The following is a 17,023-nucleotide window of genomic DNA, read 5'->3' as shown; positions in this document are numbered from 1 at the left end:
ACAGACTCTCAGAGCTCATCACACTGCACAACTTTTTTTTCTTTCTTTCTGAGATGGAGTCTCATTCTGTCGCCCAGGCTGGAGTGCAGTGCAATCTCGGCTCACTGTAACCTCTGCCATCTGGGTTCAAGCGATTCTCCTGCCTCAGCCTCCTAAGTAGCTGGGATTATAGGGACCCGCCACCAAGCCTGGCTAATTTTCGTATTTTTAGTAGAGACGGGGTTTCACCATGTTGTGACCTGAGGTGATCCGCCTGTCTTGGCTTCCCAAAGTGCTGGGATTACAGGCATGAGCCACTGCCCCTGGCTGGCACAATTTTTTTTTCGTGTTCACCTTTACTGCCAGATTCTGAAAACAGTCGTTGCTGCATCTTAGTAGAGTGCCTGGCACGCAATAGGCATTTGTATTCACTGAATTATTCCTGTGTTGATATTGTTGTTCTCAGAAAAACGTATTTTTAATTGGGTGGGAGCCTCTTCCCTCATCAGCGACAAAAAGTTATCAGAAGACTGTACTTTTGTACTCTAGCCTGGGTGACAGAGTGAGACTCTGTCTCAAAAAAAAAAAAAAAATTGTTCTTTGAACTTAAAAATAAATGTTTAATTACTTTACACTTTGGTCAAAGTATGACTGTTTTTGAAATTCTAATGAATCCCATAAGACTACAGTAGGTCTTTGTTAAATAAGCCAATGGGGTATGAATAGATGTGTCAACACACTATGTAGGTACTGATGAGGTACTTTTGATAACGTTACAGATCACATTTTTACTAATACACACAGTACCTCCTGGACATGACAACAAAATATATGACAAAAAATAAAAACTAGTCTCTCTGATTTCCACTAAATATATACATGTGATTTCAAATATAGTCAGCTTCTTTTAGTTATAGTTATGTTTGGCAGATAGAATGTAATTCAAATTTGTCATATTTAGTAAAGCTTTATTCATAATTGGAAAAGAAAAAATCTGAGAAAAATAACAAAAAAAACTGAAAACAATTACCCTACGTTTCTGAAAAAATTTTTCATTCTCCATGTATTTTTACATATTTATGCAAGATTGGAGTCTAGAGACACTGGAATACATTTTATTACTATGGCTTTGTGTCTCAAAGACAATGCATTCTCTTTTAAGACAAGAAATAATGAACATTTTCCCATGTCTACAAATATACAGCAATATTAGCATTTTAAATAGGAGTTCAACTTTCCATTGTATGAATAACAGATGCAATCAGTTCCCTACTATGGATATTTAGATTATTTCCTTTTATTTTTCTGCAATATTTATTCTCATATGTCTACCTCTGTGCAGTTTCCTATTGACTTTACTAGGCAAAACTTCAAAAAATCAAATGTCCAAGTTCTCTAAAAATGCATGAGTCTCTACTTTCAACACCCTCAACAACAATCCCTAAGATTATTCTTCTTAGTTCTGACGAAGTCAGTAGGGAAAAAAAGCCTCTTGTTTGGATAATTTTTCTTCTATTTATTGTTCATTTGTACTAACACTTTAGTAAGTTGACTATTTAAGTCCTTGGGCTAGCCATTGCTTTTCTTCTCTTTAATTTTAAAATCCTCATTATATATTGAGGATATTAACCATTGGTCTATCTTATAGGTTATAAGTATTTTTTCCCAGTCTGTCATTTGTCTATTGGTCTTACGTTATTCTTGGTCATACAAAATCTTCTGGTCTTTCATATTCAAATCTTTTCTCCTTTCCTTCATGATTTTTGCCTATGATATGTGTTATGCTCCACAAATCCTTTTCCACCCCCAAATTATATAGAACTCATCCATATTTTCTTCTAGTTTTGTTTTTTTATTATTTATTTGATTTATTTTGGAGACAGGATCTCGCTTTGTGTCCAGGCTGGAGTGTGGTGCAGGATCATAGCTCGTGGCAGCCTCAAATGACTGGGCTCAGGTAATCCTCCTGCATCAGCCTCCCAAGCAACTGGGATCATAGATGCACACCACTAGCTTTTTACAATTTGACTTTCAAACCTGAGTTTTACTCTTTATCAGCTATGTGACACTGGGAAGGTTCCCAGTTTATCGATAAAGTAAGACTAATAGTTGCTACCTAAGTGGTTACTGGGATGGTTTAATGAACCAATATAGATAAAGCACTTACCAGAGTATGTGGCCAGTAAAAATCTAGAATATATTTATTTATTATTATCTCTTAAGTCTTTAATCAATTATAATTCATTTTACTACAAATAAAAAGTAATTATTTAGTTATTTTTCCTTCAGATGGCTCCTTCATTTTTGCAACAATTTTGTGGCATAATCCAATTTCAAAGATACAAGAAAAAAGGCCAAGTATGGTGGCTCATGCCTGTAATCCCAACTCTTTGGGAGGCTGAGGCGGGAGGATCTCTTGAGGACAGGAGCTCAAGACCAGCCTGAGCAAAACAGTGAGACTCCCATTTCTACAAAAAATAAAAAACTAGCCAGGCATGGATGGGCTGGGCGCGGTGGTTCACGCCTGTAATCCCAGCACTTTGGGAGGCCGAGGCGGGCAGATCACAAGGTCAGGAGATCAAGACCATCCTGGCTAACACGGTGAAACCCCGTCTCTACTAAAAATATAAAAAATTAGCCAGGCATGGTGGCAGGTGCCTGTAGTCCCAGCTACTCGGGAGGCTGAGGCAGGAGAATGGCGTGAACCCGGGAGGTGGAGGCTGCAGTGAGCCACTGCACTCCAGCCTGGGTGACAAAGCGAGACCCAGTCTTAAAAAAAAATAAAAAAATAAAAAATTAGCCAGGCATGGTGGTGGAGGATTGTTTGAGCCTCAGAGGTTGAGGCTAGAGTGAGCCATGATCATGCCACTGCACTCCAGCCTGAACGACAGAGTAAGACCCTATCTCTTAAGACATTAAAAAGAAAACATACTTGTTCTTAGGAAGATTTCTGAAAGGAACCAATCGTTGCTATTTTTCTAGCTCCCACAGAGGTCCCATTTAAAACATATTACTGACCAGATATAACGGTGATGACTCTCACCTGCAAGGGTGGGGGGGACAGAAAGGGTGGAGTGTGTGTTCATGTGTGCATGGACATGATGAGAAGAAGGAACAGTATCATTATTTGAGCCAGGGTATGCTAACCCATATTGTCTATTATAAGAAAAATTCTTCCTTTTTTTTTTTTTTAACATTGGGATAGAAGGGTACGGGGGAAAAAAACAATATAATAAACTGTATCAGCAAAACTGTAAGTGGGACAGGTTCTAGAGTTCCCCTCATTCTGCCCTTCTGGTGCCTTTTCAGCTGTGTGAACCCCTGGCTGGAGTTATACTTAACCAATTATTTGGTTCGGTGACCTTCAGGGCACCATTGGTATAGTACAAACAACTACAAAAAAGGCCAAACTGTCAATCAAAGCCTAAAAGGCACTATGACTCTTGATACAGTCTCTGTCCTCTCTAGCAATCAGCTCTTGGTGAAAAACAGATGACGGCTACGCTTCACTCTGCAATACAAAATATGAAATATCAAGAACACTCATAAGGTCTCTTAAAGAGACCCTAATTTATCCAAAAGACTGAAGGGTTTTTGTTTTTGTTTTTTGTTTTGGTTTGGTTTGTTTTTGCTTTGTTCACTTCTATTTTTTAAACACAATGGTCCCTTTTCTCAGCATAGGAAAAAACGACTTGCCAACTGCTTTTTGAACCTCAGTTCATGAAAAAAGGAACCGTTTATGCTGAGTGGTGGGAATCAGGGAATTCAAACAGTGCATGGGTGGATCCCATAAAAGACGCAATATCTCCACCCTAAACGTTTTCCAACTACAGTTTACACTCAAATAGAATGAAGTGCTATTTGTCTAGGGCAAAGCACACCAGCTCATAAGGGAAGGTTCGTAAGTCCCGTGGGAAGCAGGAGGATCTATGAGTATTTGTTTCTATCACAGACAATCCGAGCAAAGCCATAACATTGTCAAATCCAAGAGGCCTGTGACTTTTCAGTGGAACCAATGCCAAAAAGGCGGTGGCCGCTCTGCAGATGTTAGCTCCACATGCCTGGTGCAGCAAATTCACAGGGCAAGCCTGACCTCACTTGTTAATAACCATGACCACAACGCCAATTTCCTCTGGGGTTTATGATTAGACCTTCTATAATCATGTGAACAAGTCTTAAAACACAGGCATGCCCAAAGTAACCCATAACACAATGTCAGAACAGCAAAGAGAGCTGCTATATGGAATTTCTGCAAGCAAAGTCACAGACCTGAGTCACCCAAACCTGAGTCACATACAATATGAATCTTTTTCTTTTTTGAAAGAGACAGGGTCTTGCTCTTCCACCAGGCTAGAGTGTAGTGGTATGATCATAGCTCACTACAGCCTCTAACTCCTCGAGATCCAAGGAATCCTCCTGTTTCAGCCTCCTGAGTAGCTGGTACTATAGACGTGTCCCACCATACATGGCTAATTTTTTATTTTTATTTTTTTAGTAGAGATAAGATCTTGCTATGTTGTCTGAGCTGATCTTGAGCTCCTAGCTTCAAGTGAGCCTCCCACCTTGGCCTCACAAAGTGCTGAAATTAGAGTCATTTGTACCCAGCCTGATACAGATCTTTGAAAAGCTAACACCCTTGGGTGTTCACACTTGTGCATAATCTGTCCCTACTTAGAACAGCAGCAGTAGGCTCAAAGCTACCATGTGTGTGTACTGGGAGATGGGTAACCAAGGAAATCTCTTTTTATGGCAATATCCTGTTAACAAAGCATGAAAGAAACCAGGGATGGAAGGAAAAATGCAGCTATTATTCCTATGCCCAACATCTGATGACTGAAGAGGCATAGGATAAAAGAGTCACAGTGGGCTGTGTTCTAGAAAGTGAGAGAATGAAATGGGAGGATATAAGCCCTGTCTTGTTTAAAATCTGCATTAAACAAGGCAGACACCTATGGCCCATGGCTGAATAAAACACTAAGCATGGTGATGCACAGATCAGACCTGGCATATGCACAGAATATTTCTTGTTTTTCTAAAGTGACTAAACAGAAAAGCATCCAAGATTTGAACACGATCAATAATTTCACCAATTTAAACTGAATCCCCAGTTTTCCTTCTTTTCCCTATCTCTTCTCTTTGGAATCAAAGTAGGGAGAGAAAAAACAAAAATGAAGGCTGGGCTCACGATTTATGACTTGGAATTCCCGGGCCTACTCATTTGTGAGGGTGTTTTTCCACTTCTAAACAGGGCTGACAGGCACAGCGATTTTGATGAGTCTGGACTTGGCAGGTGGCCCAGCTCCAAATCAGAGCACCTGGACAGCACAAGACCAGACACGTTCTTCTCACATACCTGAAGGGGTGAAGAATGCCCAGCTTGGATGAGGTTTAAATAAATCCCCTTCTCAAAAATCTTTGGTGTATGGAAGTGCAGCCTTCAAAAATTCTCATATGTAGTTACTTCAAACCTGGTTTAAGTTAAATGACCAAAAACTACAGAGGTCAGATAAAGAAACTGAAGCTGTAAGGCTTGACTTGGTATTGCTAGATTTAAATTTTAATCAACTACAGAAATGTTTGCCATTGAGGTGCCTGGTAAGAGGATCCCAAGAAACCAGGCCATGAGGGTAAAGGTAGACCACAGACATTTTCCTTGGTAGCATCCAAGAGCTATCAGTGTTACAGTCCTTGGAAGTCTGGCTCGCAGCTTGGCATGGGTGACTCACCCAGATGGATGTTTCCACCACAGCAACAGCACTGGGGCTGGCCATGAGCATGGTCTTTTTTTGTTGCTGGACAAAGTGCGTGATTCACCAAGGAGGAGGTCATGCAACCACTGCCCTCGGCACTGGTCCCGAGAATGAAGAAAGAATACAAAGCCACTCACCTGTGAAGAATGTCTTACACAGAATGTGTGCTGGAGTCATACAGGAGGGTGGTTCCCACAAAACAACTGCTAACAAAGTAAACCTTCATTTCTATCTGATTTGATGGTGTTTTACACCCGCTCTCTCTGATAAAGCAGCAGACCCAACTCAACATTTCTTCTGGATCGTGGGCAGCACAATATTTATAGTATTTGAGGGGAGGTTAAAACAAAGCCCAAACCAAATATAAGGATCCTAGAGAACTTCTGACAGGAGTGAGGGTACCCTTAGTATATTCCTGACTAGGTTCTAAGCCAGAGCACTTCAATATGACTTCCTTAGGAGTCACTGAATGACTCTTCAGGATGAGAGAGGAGAGGAGCACCACAGGCTGGAGTAGAATCCATAAAATTTTCACCAGCATACATGTCATTAACTAACGTCCACATTTACCAATGCTTTCAGTGCTCTCACAGGGAGCAGGGTCTTGCTAAACCTCAGTTTTGTTATCTGTAAAATGGGGGCAGTAATAGTTTCTATCTGATTGGGTGCTTTGACAATTTTATCACCTAGTGCATGCAGAGGGATCGGCACAGTGCTTGGGATTCAATGCTCAGGGTTGTACTGTCTATTGCTATTGTTATTCACCCCTCTAAACACAAGTTAAAGGATCTTTCTGGGTGCCAACAAGTACCCTAAGGAATAAATGTGGACAAAGAAAGACAGGTATTGAGAAACGGGGATTTGATAGGATAAAAAATAGGCGAGTAAAGGGGAGAACAAAAAAGCAGCATATATATATATATATATATTTATTTATTTACACATATATACATACACTTTAAAAAAATTAACAAGATTAGCAAAGCTCATTTATTTTTTAACATCCTTTACAAGAAAAATTTTTCTTAACTGATCTTCTTGTCCAGTTCTCTGGATTAAGCAACATTCTCTCTTCCATCTATGAAATGCCCCCTGCATGCTAAATCACTCCAGCTGGGAGGTGACTCTCTGGACTCTCACCAGCTGAGTTATGCCTGTACAAAGGGTCAGTTGTATTTGCTCCTAAACTGTTCTACGTCAGTTGTACTTCTCTGTAATTACATAATTTAATTAACAAATGCAAAAAAGAGGGTTGCTGATTCTAAGAAAACTCTAAATGCAATGCTTAGGGAACAACTTGATAAAGGTGAGTCACCAAAAGAAATGACAAATCAAGTATGAGGTGAGATAATTTATAAAAGACCATAAAAGAAAAATAAAAATCTAGGAGGATTTGGCATTTAGATTTTTTCATAAATGCCTTTTAAAATGGCATGTATCATTTATAATGAATCCCTACCTTAACAAATTATTCAAGTAGGAACTACTAGTGCTGCTCATAACTACAGGGAAAACTGTTTTTTTTTTTTCTGAGGCGGAGTTTTGTTCTGTCGCCCAGGCTGTAGTGCAGTGGCGTGATCTTGGCTCACTGCAAACTCCACTTCCCAGGTTCACGCCATTCTCCTGCCTCAGCCTCCCGAGTAGCTGGGACTACAGGCGCCCGCTACCACGCCCGGTTAATTTTTTGTATTTTTAGTAGAGACGGGGTTTCACCGTGTTAGCCAGGATGGTCTCGATCTCCTGACCTCGTGATCCGCCCACCTCGGCTTCCCAAAGTGCTGGGATTACAGGTGTAAGCCACCACCCCTGGCCAACTATAGGGAAAACTTTTATGGTTTAAACCCAATAGCTAACAATTATTGAGTGTTTCCTCCATGCAAGGCACTTGCTGAGTGCTTTATATACATAATCTCATTTCAACCCACAAGATTTATAATAAGGAGGTGCTGTTATTATTGCCTACAGCCACACAGTTGGGAAGTGGCAGAGGCAGAATTTGAGCCCAAGAAGTGTGACTCCAGACCTTGTGCTTTTAACTACTAGAAAAAAGCCTTCATTCAAACAGACCAACTGAATAGTAAAATAACGAACCAATACAATATGCTAGAATAAATTAATATTGTAGAACTCTGCTAAGAAATTGGTTCTATTTTGGCTACTGTTGCCTTTTAGAATGTAAATTTTGCTGCACAAATGTTGTGTCTCATTACGATTCTGCTTTGGTTAAGCAATATGAAGCAGAAATCATTTCTAGCTCTAAGCACATAAAATCCCCCGTCATGGGAACAGAATCAAACATGGCTGCTGTTCCCACAGCATCAGTCCACAGATTGGAGGTGCTCTTCTCTCCCCTCACAGTATAAAGCAATGCTAGCAGAATAAGAGGCAGATGTACGACCTTTCTCCTGAGTTGCACGGCATCAACAATGCTCGAAAACACATGGCTTCAGCACATTTGAGCAACATGCCATATGGCAAGAACTGTTACATAATTTCTGAGTCAACAGTTTAGAATCTCTCAGGCCAGGGAATGTTCACATCCACACTGACCCCAGATATGTCACTACAAGTCTGTTTTTTTTTTTTTTTTGGGTATGAAGATTTCTATAGATCTGGGAAGAAAATAAAAACCAAAGTTACTGGAAGTCACTGTTATCTAGTAACATGGCACATTTTAGAAATGTTAAAATATGTATTGATTCATTGTCAAGAATGCTTTAATTGCAATCAGCAGTGACTCAAACATTTACAAAGACTGCTTTCAAGTTTATCAGTATTGACTATAATATACTAACTTTATAATCTTAAATGTGGATCTGCATATATCCGCATGTATATATGAAGTTCGGGAGAACATATGAGTTTATGCAGAAATGCCATGCTCCAGGTATCTAATTCTGCAGGTTATTTCTGTTTTCTTCATTAGCCCTTACACAGGGTTTTTGCTTCAAACTCAGAGTTAACTGCCAGACAAACATTATTACAACGACCTAGCCAAAAGGTAATAGGAGGAAGAGATAATATATTTCAAATGTAAAATAATTCCTGGTTGGGCGCAGTGGCTCACGCCTGTAATCCTAGCACTTTGGGAGGCTGATCACTTGGCGGGTAGATCACTTGAGGTCAGGAGTTCAAGGCCAGCTTGGCCAACATGGAGAAACCCTGTCTCTACCAAAAAATACAAAAATTAGCCAGATGTGGTGGCACATGCCTGTAATCCCAGCTACTCAGGAGGCTGAGGCAGGAGAATCGCTTGAACCCAGGAGGCGGGACATTGCAATGAGCCGAGATTGTGCCACTGCACTCCAGCCTGGGTGACACAGCGAGACTCCCTCTCAATAAATAAATAAATAAATAAAATGTAAAATACCTCAAAGCATGATTCAATGCAATGTGAATGGCTTAACAAATAAGCCTTTAATTTGCCTCTGAAAAGTCCACTGGAACAGCTGTGTGGCCAACATAAAATGGCTGATTCATGTTTTATCAGAGAGCTGGAGGGGATCTGAGATCATTCCAGGCTGTATCTCCTCCTTTCACAGATGAACAGAGACCCACAGAAATTATCCTGCCCAAGGTCTAGCAGTTTGTGGCAAAACCAGTTGTCAAAAATCTCAGTACATTGCATTTTCTTTCCAAAATACTGACTCCTGTCACAATGAGACAATAATAAAGATGACGACAAATATTAAGGGAGTGCTTCCTACTCCCTAAGTAGCCAGGTACTTACTGGATTAAGCACTTTAAATGAATACATCATTTAGTTCTCAAATCAACCCTATGAGATCAGAACTATTAGTATCCTTATTTACCATATGAGGAAACAGAAGGATCGTGAGATTCAGTAACTCACCCGGCCTTACAGAGATAGAACGTGCTACAGCCAGGATTTGAACCAAGTCTGACTTAAGAGCTCATATTCTTCAACTGTTCCAACCAACCCACTGCAATGCCATTACACCTACTAGAGAATTACATGTTTCTAAATCAGAAAGTGGGAGCATGGAAGCTCTTCCTATAGCTTTATAAATAGCAAGACATGATTGAGAATTTACCATTTTGACATACCACACAGAACTTAAGAGCCCTTGCTTCTCTTTGCCTTCTCAATCCATGCACTTATCTTTCTCTCTCTCTCTCTCCCTGCTACTCCCCAGTTTTGAGAGCAGCTTTGAGAGTCCTGATTCAGTATCAATGATGCCATTATTCATCGAGCCTGACAAATAGGTCGGTTTCAGGAAATATGTGCTTCCCCTTCTCCACTTCCCCTGTTTTCCACCAGATAATGAATGCTTCTATCTTAATGTTTTTATTCACAATTAAGAAGGAATTGTTATTTTTTAATGAAGAGAAAATAAATTAGTATGGAAACCATCAACTAATCTACATGTAACGTATTTACTAGGCAGATTATTTACAATGGATATAAACTTGAGAGAATAGTAAGCATGAATTTTACCTTTTGCTAAGGAGGAGGAATGTCATAGTATTTGTATGATAATGGGAATATCTGAAGAATAAGAAAATATCCTCCCAAACTTTGTAAGTAGACAGTGCTCTATGAGCTGGCAGAACCCAATTTCAGGGCTAACTGGAACATGGTACTCAATGTGATCATGCAAAATATCAATATGTTTAAAAATCATTTTGATCTTTTAAAATATATCTGAACTATTTGTAATGAAAAGCTACAGAAATCTTGAGTTTCACAACTAAATTTTATCATCTGTATGTAACAAAGTCGTTTCTGGTTTGAAAAAAAAAAAAAACTTTGTTGTATATCCAGGCACGTGAGTGGTATGTTGCAGAAGGCTATAGTGTTCTCTGTGGGCAGTAATAGAGGATGTGATTCCAGAAGATATGGAAAAGAAAGAGAAAAACAATCTTCCTTAAGCATTATTTTATTTTAACCACATCACTCCAATAGCCCCATTTTTCACCATATTAGTCTAAAGTTCTTAGAATTTCCTATTATCTGGCCTCACTCAACATGTACAAACAGGCCTCCCATAGCATCCCCCATCCCCCACAAGATGCACCTTCTTATTTTTCTTTCTTTCTTTTTTAATCTCAACTTTGCAGCTGTTTCCCCCGCTCCCCCACCCACCCCCACCCCCCCCCCGCCAAGATATACCTACTGCTCAGACCAGCATTACCACCATGGTACTGCATCTTCCTTTATGGAAAAGTTAAATGAAAATATCATTTATGGGAACCTTCCATTAATCACCACATAAAGTGACCTATTTAACCTTTACAGCAACCACATAGCAAAGGTATTGCCATTTTTGCTTTCTTCCATAGAAAACAAATTGTATCTCAGAGAAATTAAATAAATTGTCCACGAGAACCAAGACAGAGGTCCTGAGATTCAAACCCAGGTCTCACATCAAAGTCCATGTGTTCTCCTTGATACATGTCACTTCCTCTTGTCTGGATGTCTTCTAGGCTTTCCTTTGACTAAACTCTAAACAACTCATATGCTGACAAGTAATAATCATATGTATTTATGGTATGCAACATGATGGTCTGATACACGTATCCCTTGTGGAATGGCTGAATCAGGCTATTTAATATGTGTGTTTTCTCAAATACTTATCTCCTCTATGTTCCATCTCCTCTACGGTGCCTTCCCAGACAACTGGTGCCTTTCCAGATTTTATCTCTTTGAAATCTGGTGCCTCTTTTCTCTCTCTTTAAAATCTAGTGCCTTTCCAGATTTTCTCTCTCCTTGGATTTTATGGAACACTTAAAATCTATAAAATTTAGAGTTTAAATATTATCTCAAAATATTATTTGGTATGCACTTCTTTTGCTTTCTAACTCATTTTTGGATTTCTCAAGGGCTTCCTGGGCTGCACACACATAGTAGTGGGGGGGTCATGAATACTTAAAAAATTATTGTGAGACTTTCTGGATTCCTGAGTTACATGAGAGGAACCAACAATAGACACTGAGCTGAGGTACTGAATGAATGGCGAGAGGAGTCCCAGAAGAGACGGTGGAGAAGGTAGAATGGGGCTATATAATAAAGGACCTCAAATGTAGTCGAAGGAGTACAGGTTTTTTTCTAGCCTATGATGAGGAGTCCTGGAAAGTATCTGAGAAGTACATGAGAAGACCTCCAGTTCAGGAAGATATATACGGCTGCATCTTGAATAACATAAATTGAACACGGTTAATGACGGGTTTGTAAAACCATAGCTTTTATCCCCATTTGTCTCTGCATCTGTAGGAAATGTTTTACTTTTGTTGTTGATTTAAATCAACAGTACACACCCAGCACAAAAATACACAGTGTGCTAACAAGTCAAGACTGTTCCAGACTCTGCAAAACTGACCACATAAAGTACCAAAGGACTGATAAAAAGACAAATTAATTACAACCAACATTATGAACTACTTATTCACTTTAATAAAATATATTGCTCAAGTTGCAGGAATGGTATTTGGAAAGGCTAATTTACCCAGTGTGAGCAACTGAAGGAATTTTCCTAGTTCAAAATTGTTAACTCTTGAAAAAATTATGTTATCAAATAATTTCTCAAGTTTGCTTTTTATGGCAAGGAAAAACCTATCAATAAACAAAACATTAATTCTCTGTAAATCAGTCATGTGCTTTTACCTCCAAATCTTTTAAGGCCAATACCCTCCCTTCATTTTTTTGTTTTTAACTAAATGAGAATGTCATTCAGCTGATGCTCTTATAAGTAGAAATAAGGAGAAAACCCTCATTAGGATGAAATATTTAGTTCACGAGATCTATTGTACAACATGGTGACTATAGTTAATAACAACGTATTGTATTCCTGAAAATTGCTAACAGAGTAGACTTTAAGTGTTCTCACCACAAAAAAGGGTAAGTTCATGACGTAAAGCACATGTTAATTAGCTCAATTTAGCCATTCCACAATATATACATATTTCAAAACATCACGCTGTATATGATAAATATATGCAACTTTCATTTGCCAGTTACAAAAATAATTTTTTTTTTTTTGAGACAGAGTCTCACTCTGTCACCTAGGCTATGGTGAGACCTCGGCTCACTGCAACCTCTGCCTCCCGGGCTCAAGCCATTCTCCTGCCTCAGCCTCCCAAGTGGCTGGGATTACAGGCGCCCTGCACCACACCTGGATAAGTTTTGTATGTTTAGTAGAGATGGGGTTTTGCTATGTTATTCAAGCTGGTCTTGAACTCCTGACCTCAAGTGATCTGCCCACCTTGGCCTCCCAAAGTGCTGGGATTACAGATGTTAGCCACCACGCCTGGCCGAAAAATAAATTTTTAAAAAGATGAAACATCTAAGAAAAAGGGGGCATAATCAGAAGCAAAAGAACCAACAACTTCCTCCACCAAACCAAATGCTTCCCTCTGGAACTAAAGCAATTGTGACTGACTCCTAGGAAAGCCTATGGTCATAAATAACAAAACAGCAGTCATTTATGTTGGATGGAATGAAGATAAAATACCACAAGGAGGCCGGGTGCAGTGGCTCATGCCTGTAATCCCAGCACTTTGGGAGGCCGAGGCGGGTGGATCACCTGAGGTCAGGAGTTCGAGACCACCCTGGCCAACATAGGGAAACCCCGTTTCTCCTAAAAATACAAAAATTAGCTGGCTGTGGAGGCATGTGCCTGTAATCCCAGCTATTCGGGAGGCTGAGGCAGGAGAATTGCTTGAACCCAGGAGGCAGAGGTTGCAGGGAGCCGAGATCGTGCCACTGACTCTAGCCCGGGCAACAAGAGTAAGACTCCATCTTTTTTGAAAAACAAACAAACAAACAAACAAACCCACAATGAGAGAACCCAAGCAAAATGTGGGGCTGAGAGGCAGCACTTCCCTGAGGAGCATGTAGTATTCATTCATAGGACCACTGATAGCTGAGGACGCTCAGGACCTGAGTGAGTTTTGGAAACCACATCACCTGTGCTCTCCTTATATAAACAGAGCAGGGGGCGAGGCGCAGTGACTCACGCCTGTAATCCCAGCACTGTGGAGGCCTAGGCGGGCAGATCACCTGAGGTCGGGAGATCGAGACCATGCTGGGTAATATGGGGAAACCATGTCTCTAATAAATATACAAAAAATTAGACGGGCATGGTGGCACATGCCTGTAAACTCAGCTACTTGGGAATCTGAGGCAGGAGAACTGCTTGAACCCAGGAGGCGGAGGTTTCAGTGCACCGAGATTGTGCCACTGCACTCTAGCCTGGGCAACAAGAGTGAAACTCTGGCTCAAAACAAAAACAAAAACAAAAACAAACACACACACACACACACACAAAACAGAGCAGGTGATGCCCTAAAAGTTAGTGATAAGGAAAGGCATGGCAAATGAAACCTTGTTTCACATGACCCTCACGACAGCTACCATTTATGGCTTCAGGTGGTTCCCCCATTATCTCAAATCTTTAGAAAATCTTAGAAGATACCAATACCCCCCATTACAAGTGAATAATTTGAAGCTTAATAAAAATCTGTTCAAGGATTTTGTAAGTAAGTGGCAGACACAGATTCTGAAACTAAATCTTATTGACTTCAAAACCCATGTGGTATAATTGGAAAGCATAGGTGTGAATTACATACAAAAAGTAAAACTTCAGAGGAATTAAAGATAATAAACTCAGTGGAAGAAGAGGCCAGAAGCCCAACTGTCAGGTGTGGAGGGAGAAAACTTACCAGCATATTTTGTAGTGTTAGATTCATCCATGGACCAAAAGCAATAATCAAAGGCAAATACCTGAATGAAAGAACAAAATATTAAGCTTAAAGATTAATTAACTTCTTATGAGTAAATCAGACTGAAAAAAAAAATCACTGGTGAAGATGAGAAGGATGGCCACTACTGCCTGACTGAAAAAAATCACTACAGGTTTGGTGTTTTTGTTAACCATAAAATTTCTTATTTTCCTCCTTTTTGGGGGACAGGGTCACCCAGGCTGGAGTGCAGCTGCAACTATCACAGCTCACTGCAGCCTCAAACTCCTGGGCTCAAGGGATCTTCCTGCCTCAGCCTCCTGAGTAGTTAGGACCACTGGTGCATGCCACCATACCGAGCAATTAAAAAAAAAAAAAACTGTTGCAGACAGGAGGTCTTGCCCTATTGCTCAGGCTGGTCTCAAACTCCTGACTTCAACTGATCCTCTCTCTTCTGCCTCCCAAAATGTACTGGGATTACAGGTGTGAGCCCTCGCGCCTGGCCCTATGATACTTCTTTTAGACTAAATATATGGTTAGCTTTCTGTATTAGAATAAGTTGTATATGAAAATTACTATTTATCTAGAATTCAAATAACCAGACACTTTAACCAGATATTTTTTTCCACAATACATCTGATGAGAAAAAACAAAAAGCAAAAACAACGTCTTCTCTCACAAGTCCATGGTTTCAGCATCCACTGACCCTTCCAGGTCCATCTCCCTCAGCTTCTCAAGTAATACTCAACTTTCATATAAAGCAGTTCCTTCTCCTAGCCTTCCATGATACCATCTCTAGCATACTGGAGCTCAAAACTCTCCATATTCCCATTCTGCACTCCTTTCCCCTTCTGTCTCAGCATGTAATCTCCAGCAAAGCATGGTTTTTTTTTTTTTTTTTTTTTTTTGGTGTGTGTGTGTGTGGGTTCTTACTGTATTTTTAATATGCATTTCCTAGAAAAGTAAAGATGTGAAGCAATTTTACATGTTTAGTATTTGGCATGTCTTCTATATGTAAAAGTATCTCTTTATATTTTTAAAATTTTTAATTTTTTTTGAGTTGGAGTCTCGCTTTGTCGCCCAGGTTGGCATGCAGTGGTGCAATCTCGGCTCACTGCAACCTCCGTCTTCCGGGCTCAAGTAATTCTCCCGCTTCAGCCTCCTGGATAGCTGGGACTACAGGTGCTCGCCACCATGCCTGGCTAATTTCATGTTTTTTCTTTTTTTCTTTTTCCATAAGTTATTGGGGTACAGGTGGTATTTGGTTACATGAATTAGTTCTTTAGCGGTGATTTGTGAGACTTTGGTGCACCCATCACCTAAGCAGTATACACTGCACCATATTTGTAGTCTTTTATCCCTCACCCCTCTCCCACTCTTCCCCTCAAATCTCCAAAGTCCACTGTATCATTCTTATGCCTTTCCATCCTCATGGCTTAGCTCCCACTTATCAGTGAGAACATACGATGTTTGATTTTTCCATTCCTGAGTTACTTCACTTAGAACAATAGTCTCCAGTCTCATCCAGGTCGCTGCAAATGCCGTTAATTCATTCCTTTTTATGGCTAAGTAGTATTCCATCATACACACACACACACACACACACACACCACAGTTCCTTTATCGACTTGTTGACTGATGGGCATTTGGGTTGGTTGCACGATTTTGCAATTGTGAATTGTGCCACTATAAACATGCATGTGCAAGTATCTTTTTCGTATAATGACTTATTTTCCTCTGGGTAGATACCCAGGAGTGGGATTGCTGGATCAAATGGTAGTTCTCCTTTTAGTTCTTTAAGGAATCTCCACACTGTTTTCCATAGTGGTTGTACTAGTTTACATTTTCACCGGCAGTGTAAAAGTGTTCCTTGTTCACCACATCCACACCAACATCTACTGGTATTAAATCATCAATTCACTCTTACATGAATTAACTTTCTGTATAGCTACTGAATGTCTCCTATATACCAGGAATGGCTGGTGCTTCTTGGTGCTTCCTCTGTAAGGACTCCCATTGAACTGCTTTTTTTCTTTTCTTTCTTTTTTTTTTTTTTGAGACAGAGTCTCACTCTATTGTCCAGGCTGCAGTGCAGCGGCACAATCTCAGCTCACTGCAGCCTCTGCCTCCTGGGGTTCAAGTGATTCTCCTGCCTCAGCCTCCCAAGTAGCTGGAACTACAGGCTTGCGCCACTATGCCCAGCTACTTTTTGTATTTCTAGTAGAGACGGGGTCTTCCATGTTGGCCAGGGTGGTCTCAAACTCCTGACCTCAAATGATCTGCCTGCCTCAGTCTCCCAAAGTGCTGAGATGATAGGCGCGAGCCACCGTACCCGGCCCTAACTGCTGTTTTTCATGCCCATTACCATCACTTGTGTTTCAGCTGTTATTATCAAATGTGTAGAGCAATGTTCCCCAAAGTGTGTTCTAAGGAACCAGAGGTTCATGAGCTAATCCATGAAAAAAGATCAAATCATGTTGGAAGTGCTGCATGTTTTATCCTATTTGAGATTCTCAATGCTAATTCTCAATATTAAAGGCTCTGAAAAGTCTTTCAGAGACTTTTCAGAAAAGAAGTCTGGTAAAGAAGTCTAT

General features: G+C 40.2%; 1 protein-coding gene across 7 annotated transcripts in view; it reads right to left on the bottom strand.

The window, feature by feature from the left end:
• Positions 1-17,023, bottom strand: part of KIF13A (kinesin family member 13A) — a 234,948-nt gene that overhangs the window by 103,034 nt on the left and 114,891 nt on the right. For all 7 annotated transcript variants that reach the window (XM_023209795.1, XM_023209787.1, XM_023209789.1 and 4 more), the window contains exon 4: positions 14,412-14,472. In XM_023209795.1, the coding sequence (XP_023065563.1) occupies positions 14,412-14,472 (61 nt within the window). The remainder of the gene's footprint in view (positions 1-14,411; positions 14,473-17,023) is intronic.

Source organism: Piliocolobus tephrosceles, chromosome 5 (genome assembly GCF_002776525.5).
Source record: "Piliocolobus tephrosceles isolate RC106 chromosome 5, ASM277652v3, whole genome shotgun sequence".
Lineage (NCBI taxonomy): Eukaryota > Metazoa > Chordata > Mammalia > Primates > Cercopithecidae > Piliocolobus > Piliocolobus tephrosceles.
The sequence above is the reverse complement of the archived record's forward strand: the minus strand, read 5'-3'. Positions and strand labels throughout refer to the sequence as shown.